General features: G+C 34.7%; 1 protein-coding gene across 1 annotated transcript; it reads right to left on the reverse strand.

The window, feature by feature from the left end:
- Positions 1–1,926: 1,926 nt before the first annotated feature.
- On the reverse strand, positions 1,927–4,558 carry PUP5 (purine permease 5). Its single transcript, XM_020384683.3, has 2 exons — positions 4,402–4,558; positions 1,927–3,150 (listed from the first exon to the last, which is right to left on the reverse strand). The coding sequence occupies exons 1-2, from the start codon at positions 4,427–4,429 to the stop codon at positions 2,087–2,089; spliced, it is 1,092 nt and encodes a 363-aa protein (XP_020240272.1). The 5' UTR covers positions 4,430–4,558; the 3' UTR covers positions 1,927–2,086.
- Positions 4,559–7,310: the final 2,752 nt, after the last annotated feature.

Genomic DNA, 7,310 nt, shown 5'->3' on the forward strand with positions numbered 1-7,310 from the left:
CAAAAATGGATTGAAGACCTTGAAGCTGAAAAAAGAAGGATTCGACAGCATCATGATCCTAGTCAATGGGATTTGGGGAAAATGGTTACCATTGCCATTATTCATCGTCCATATTTTAAACATCCAAAGACAAAATTATTATGGACACAAAACCAAGTTCAAATGTGGTCTACATATCCAAACCTTCAAATGTTCACTCAAGAAGATCAACCTCTTTTTTATCAGAGTGAATTGATCATTGAACTTCACAGGTTAAACGGAACTTTTGCTGAAGTCATAAACAGAAGTTCTACATGTGCCAACTTAAAGCCATTAGATATCATTTGCCCTCCTGATCCAGATATAAATTATTACAGCATGGCTAAGCAAGTTTGTCCACCAGTCAATACGACTCCAGTAGAACAACTCATTCTTGAAAGTGTTGATACACGTGGGCAAAACCTCATGCATGAAGATAATGCATATCATCTTGACAGTCCAACCTTATCTCGGGTTTACAGCTCAGCCTCGGATTCCAGTTATTCAGATCCAAACTTATCACCAAGTCATGAGCCTATCTTCAAGCACTAACTGATGGAAATTTCTGACCATCACGTGAAGGAATCTTATCTTTATAAGAGCATAGTGCAACTAGCTGTGTATCGTTTTGTGTTAATAAGATGTGACCTTACATCTTTTGTAAAATTACTGAGTTAGAGGGAATCTTATCCCTGTATGTACTAGTTTGTTCATATTGGCAGACATCTTTAGCCAGTATGAGTTGTCATTGTACTAGTTTGTAAGCCAGTATGAGCTGTGTGTATGAGTCATTGTACAAGTATGAAATAGCGTCAGCCATGACGATAATAGTATTAAAATTGCTTCATGAGGATTTCAAGTCCAGTAGCTCGGCTCCTCTATATAAGCAAGGTTTGTGTAATGTTGAAGGGCAGAGAACCTCAACCATAAATAAAACTTCTATTTTATATTATCATGAGTTTCTAAACACTTCTCTCTTTCCTGAAAACTCTATTCTTGTGATTATGTCTTAGACTTCTTTCCGTGAGAGAATACTTTGCTCTATTATTAAATATAAAGTATGTTCTGCACTTGCCATGGAAATGGAACCTGTGCATCAGAAATATATTTGATCAATGATCCTTTTGAACGGTCCTTATTGTTATTAGTATTAGCATTAAGATTCTTGTTATTAATATAGTTATGGTTAAGAGAGTAACAGGACCTGAGAAAGTACGCTAAGGGTGCGAAAAAGCTCGACCGTGAAATCTTAATTATACTTATATTTAATGATAAGAGTTTTATAATGATGTTAATAACATATAAGGCTCCCGTCGAGAAAGAGAAGAGAGAGTAAGAAAAAGAGAGAGAGGATGAATGGAGAAGGGAGAAAGAAAGATGGGAAGAGAAAGAATAGTAAAGCAAGGAGGGATAGGAAAAAGAGAATAGACAGGGGAGACAATTGGGAAAAAGATAAGTTTGAGAGAGAAAAGAGATGAGGGAGAGAGATAGAAAGGAAAAATGGAAGAGACCGAAGATAAAAGAATGAAGGGGAGAAAGATAATGGAAGAATGGAAGAACGATCAAAGTGAAACAACTAAACACATTTAGACAAAGTGAAACCGTCATACACATTCGAGGACTAGGTGATGGTTTAACCGAAAAATAAAGAGGAAAAATTTCCTTTTCGTCCCTCTTTAGTCCATATTGACTTTCTTTTAAACCCTTGTGACTTGGACCCCATGCAGCATGACAACTAGATACTTGGCACTTAACGTGTCAGGTCGGCGCTCTTAGCAACATTACTTAATAGGTATCACCTAGGGACCAACATAAATGACGGAAGGTACTTTTAGAGGTTTTTTTTTTTCTTAATTTCCTTTCATTCAAGAACTAATTTGAAACTGCTATACACACTCATGCAGCATATTTATGATTTAACCTAAATAGAAAGAACCATATTTGTCATTTATCCACTGATAACATTCCCAATATTTTGTCATGGAAATATAATCATATATCTTACAACAATCACCTTAGAATTTCTGAAGAGGGAATCTTAAGAACGGGAATCTATGGTCACATTTTCTTATGATGATTTCTCACCCGTAGAACTGCCATAAATATATGAGCCGAATCCCCAAAAGGTGATCACTAGGGAGAGGATCTTGAAACCACTCATTGGGTCATTTAGCAGGATGACAGCAGCAATGCTTGTTACGGGTGTGCGTACTGCATTAAGTACACCAGCTAGTACAGTAGAACCCAAGAAAATTACGGCAGTTGCCCCCAAAACCCCCAACTGGAAAGTTATTACACCCCAAATAAGAACAAGATAATAAGCAGCTCTACCCCCTTTGAAGGTTGTAGCCTCATGGGCCATTCCTTGAAAATCACCGCTCACAATTACCCCAACAGTGGTGAACAGAAATGCAAATAGAGAAACCATGACTTGCTGTTCCAAAACAACAATGAAGGATCTTCTTCCAAGCAACCTCACAAAGACCAGCTCCGAGAGAGCAAAAATAAGCCCATGAAGAGCAGATCCCAAAACATCCCATACAAATCCCATGATGTATTCACTGTCACTAATATTAGCATATCTGTCTGAACTTGAGTCCAAGGCAATGATAGTCAATGCAGCAGTTATGACAAAAACAGAATTCATTATTGAAGCATTCACTTCGTTCTTCACAAGGAAGTATCCAAAAAGTGCAGAAAACACAAGCGATGATGATGCCACAAGTGAGGCAGTTGATGCAGGGAGATAAGCATAGGCATAAGCATACATGAGGTTGTCAGCAGCACTTAGAAAACCCAAAATGATATATGATAGACTCAGTTTTATGTTCAGAGGAGTAGGAAAGGTCTTACTGATGAAGTATGCAGGAAACAATATTAAGGCCGTTATAGGCCATCCAGCAACAGCCACCCAAGATATGATCCACTTGCTCTGACCACCATTAGAATAATAAACACGTGACAGAATGCTGGAAGCAGGAAATGCCACAAGCATTGCCATGATGCTAAGAACAAGGAGAATCCAATAATGGATAGGCTTTCTTTTGTATGCTTCAGTGACCAATGTAGTAAATTTAGAAATCTGATCCCGGAGTGAATGTGAGGGAATTGATGGTTCTGCCTCCATCCTTTCTACAGCATCATAAGTAAAATTCAGTAATTAATTGGTCTCAGGAGATCATCTGGATTCAAATTAAAAATGAGATTTTTTTTCTCTTACAGTGATGACAACCTATATATCTCACCAGTGACTTAAAGTTGTCATACTTTGAAAAATAGCAATTATTTTTAAGGTACAGACAGACACAGAATTTCATCCATGACAAATTGTTGAATAACTAAATCAGAATTTAGGATTCAGGAAAGCAAGGGTTCAGTAATACAGTGCTTTATTCCCAGCACATTTATCAATAGTTCAGCACAATACTGATGCATTGAGCAATTAACCAACAGCAATATGCAGCTTCCCAAATCGACTATCCAGCCTTAACCTGTTGAGCATCACCCCTTTATATCATAACCAAATCAGAAGATTTTTTTTCCTTTATATCATCACCCCTTTAATGTAGTAATATGAAAAATTGACCGAGTAAAATCTTAAAAGAAAACTATATGCTATATCTTTTAACTATGTGGAATATGAGTATGTTTGGATACAAATTAAGAATGTTTTTTAGAGCTTCTCTACTAGAAAATCCAGAGAGAAACTTTCAGGAATATTTCTAATTTGTATCCAAATAGACTATTTCAAACATGTAATAATATGGATTAAATGAAGATCTAAAACCATATTGAAAACGAATGTATCACAAGTGAGCCAGCAGGTCATATGGATTGTTGGGGTAAGTGGGGATAGGGTCGAGAAAGTGCATTCAGCCATTCATGTCCCATTAACAACAACCCCCAATATGATGGCCAAAGAAGGGGGGGAAAATGCCATATAGTTTGGAAACTTAATCTGTAGTTATGCAACAACAGGAACTCTTGCATCTTCGTATTATTTCCAACTTTCCACAAACCACCACGTTGAAGTGATAGATGGACTAATAAAGCAGGAATAGTCCTAATTCTTAGTTCTAGCTCCCTGCTTCCCATTCAACAACAACAATATTCAAAAAATGTGAAACCTAACTATTATTTCTCCCAAAAAAACGAAAAAAGAAAATGAATACTAAAATTCAGACTAAAAACAAATTCAGGAAAAGTCCTACAATACCAGGTTCTGTATAAACTTAACACCATTAACATGTAATCTCTCCGGATTAAGCAGGAAAAAAAAAAGTGAAAAAAATACAAAATTAACGAAATAAGGGACTTTTCAAGAGGTTGTTGTGACCCGTAATTAAAAAATGAGATAAAGCAAAGAAATTGGAGACAACAAACCAGATCGAAGCAGTGGCAGAGACGTCATGACACAAGCCTATTGTGGAGAACGAAGGGGTCTAATATTGTTTGCGTCCGTAGAAGAGTGACGCAATAAAAAATATAAAAAACCACTGTATAAGTCGTCTAATATCGTACACATAAAATATAATAATTATATTATATGTATCCAAATAAGGTAGTGGTTTGTTTGTGGGAACATCCATGATTGAAACTGTCCGAAAATATAATTATATTTATTATATATCGTATATCGAATACACCAAGATTGTGGTTTGTTGGATAATCGAGCTTGTCGGCACATGGCGACGGCCACAGTGGACTATGGATTTGTAAATCTTAAAAGGCGACAGATGCGCTGGAGCACACAAAGATTTTCAGAAAATAAAACTATGCTCTCATTTCTGAATTTTTAAATCACATTAGTTAATAAATAAATAGCGTAAATGTTCATTTTACATTCTGAAATTGAAACAAATTATCATCCTAATTAACCTCTAAAACTAAGAACATGTTAAATAAATTTATAAAAATAAAACTATGCTTTCATTTCTAAAATTTTAAATCACATTAGTTATTAGATAATTAGAATAAGTTGCATATTGACAATCATATTAGTTTTCAATCCAAATAAATATTCGACTAATTTTGATATATATATATATATATATATATATATATATATAAAAGGATTTAAATTTAGGCATTATTTGATATTTTTTTATTTCAAGAATTAATATGATAGTGTTCACAACTTTCAAGGATTAATATGAATTATTCGAATAAATACAAGATAGAGTAAACAAAATGATGGTATTGATGGATTGATAATCGTCTAAGGTATTACAAGTATCAAGCGTACAATAGAAGGTGTACATGTAGGGCATACGCCCACCTCTACTCGGCCACTACCAGAACCGAAGACCTCCTTCAGCCCCCCAACACTAGCTGGAGCAACCAAAATCTAATACACCCCTCGGCCACAGCGCCGGCCAAAGATTAGCCAAAAGCCACCTCCACCTAAACAGTACCCAAACCGGACACCCCTGCTTGTCCCAAACACAGGTCGAAGGGGTAACCTAGACAAAACAAACCAAGACGTCCCAAAGAACATCAGCCAGTGCCCGGCTTAAAGATAAACCGGATACCCCATCGGCTACGAGATCCACCGAAGAGGTATTCGGCACCCCAAGACGTTATTAGAAATAACTAAATAATAAAGGCCACGTCAAATCAACATTAAGGTTAAGCTAAGGACTGCAAACCTTAATTACACGCATCCTAAGATAGAAGGCCCATCAAATTCAAATACGTCACTATAAATACACATATAATGGGACAAAAATAAGTATGATTATTTATTACAATAGCCTTTATTGCTCTGTACCGAATACTCACTTGGTTGTTGGAGTGCCTTTGCAGGTACCTTCCCCCACTACCTGGAATTAGGACTTGGCCAGCACTTGGAATCTTGAAGACAGATCAATAGGAGGAAGAATATAAGTGTTTCTAGCAGGAACATTTTGGCGTCTACCGTGGGCCGAAACCAAAACGGTTTTCGACCTTAAGTTGAAGATGGTAGCTACTAGGAGTCAACAAGAAGACACCACTATGCCTAACCTCGGGATGCCTCAAGAACCTAGGCATTGGGAGTATCAAACAGACGTGAAAGGGATGGATGAATCATATGAAAATCATTCATAACCGGTAGACCCTTTGTCAGCAATAGAACAGCCAAAGCAGAGATGTTGGAATTAAGGAGACTTTGAGAGAAGGATGCCCATGAACTATCCATATTGAGGAGGGAGAATGCGGAACTTAGAAGCGATAATTGTTCGTGGCAGCCAGCACGAATCATCCCGAATATAACCCATGATCAAGGAGAATCCTCAAGATGGTACAAGCACTACAAGAAAAATGCTAATTTCTGACGGAAATTTTCGACGGAAAAGGGTAAATTTTAGACGGATTTTCATTTTTTCGATGGATTACCGACGGATTTAAATCCGTCGGAAAAAGTGACGTCGAAAAATCCGTCAGAAATTTCTTACAGAAATATCCGTCAAAAAATTCTGTCAGGAATTTCTGACAGAATTTTTCGTCAGAAATTATAATTTTTTTAATTTTAATAAATTTATTAATGTAATAACAACCCTCATATTTGGCCTCTCAAGGGTTCTATTTCACGACATTTCACTTTTTAGCGTGTTTTATCCGTACTTGCGCAATTTCTGGGAAACATCCTAGAAGGTCACCCATCTTTATACAACTCCAGGTCAAGCACGCTTAACTGTGAAGTTATGATGAGTAAGCTACCGAAATGTATATGTATGTTGTCAGTATAACTTGTACAAATTAATTCATTTAAGTCATCCTCAAATATACAATCTCATACTTGTACTATAATAATAATATATAATAATATTATATTATGAAGAATAATAATAATAATAATATATTTAATTATTCTTTATTTATACGTACTTACTTTTATAATTAACATCTACTTATTTTTATTTAAAATTATAATTTAAATTATTTAATTTTATAATTTATAATGATAATATAATTTATAAAATTATAAATATTTATTTATTACATACTTATAAATTAAATTTTAAATAAATTATTAATTAATTTAATATATTTATTTACCTTAAATCAAACATATAAAATTCAAAAAATGTATTTATTCTTGTTTTATTTTCTAATTATCAACCATTAATAAAATACTAACTTAAAATCTTATCTAATTATATCATAATATTCTCATATCAAATTTAAAATCAGATATTAGTTATCCAAAAATATTAAGATCATATAGTAAATTGACAATAAGATTTTAGTTAAATAATTTAAAATAATTAATGTTTCAATTATATTGCTAATTAGCAAATAATTTATTCCAA

The sequence above is a fragment of the Cajanus cajan genome, chromosome 2 (genome assembly GCF_000230855.2).
Source record: "Cajanus cajan strain Asha chromosome 2, NIPB_CcT2T_4, whole genome shotgun sequence".
In the NCBI taxonomy this organism is placed as follows: domain Eukaryota; kingdom Viridiplantae; phylum Streptophyta; class Magnoliopsida; order Fabales; family Fabaceae; genus Cajanus; species Cajanus cajan.

What these genes read in the sequence shown, in the direction of transcription:
- PUP5 (XM_020384683.3), bottom strand. Translation starts at nt 4,429, where the DNA reads ATGACGTCTCTGCCACTGCTTCGATCTG. An exon ending in TCTGCCACTGCTTCGATCTG is followed by an intron (nt 3,151 to 4,401) that starts GTTTGTTGTCTC and finishes ATGATGCTGTAG; the next exon opens with AAAGGATGGAGGCAGAACCA.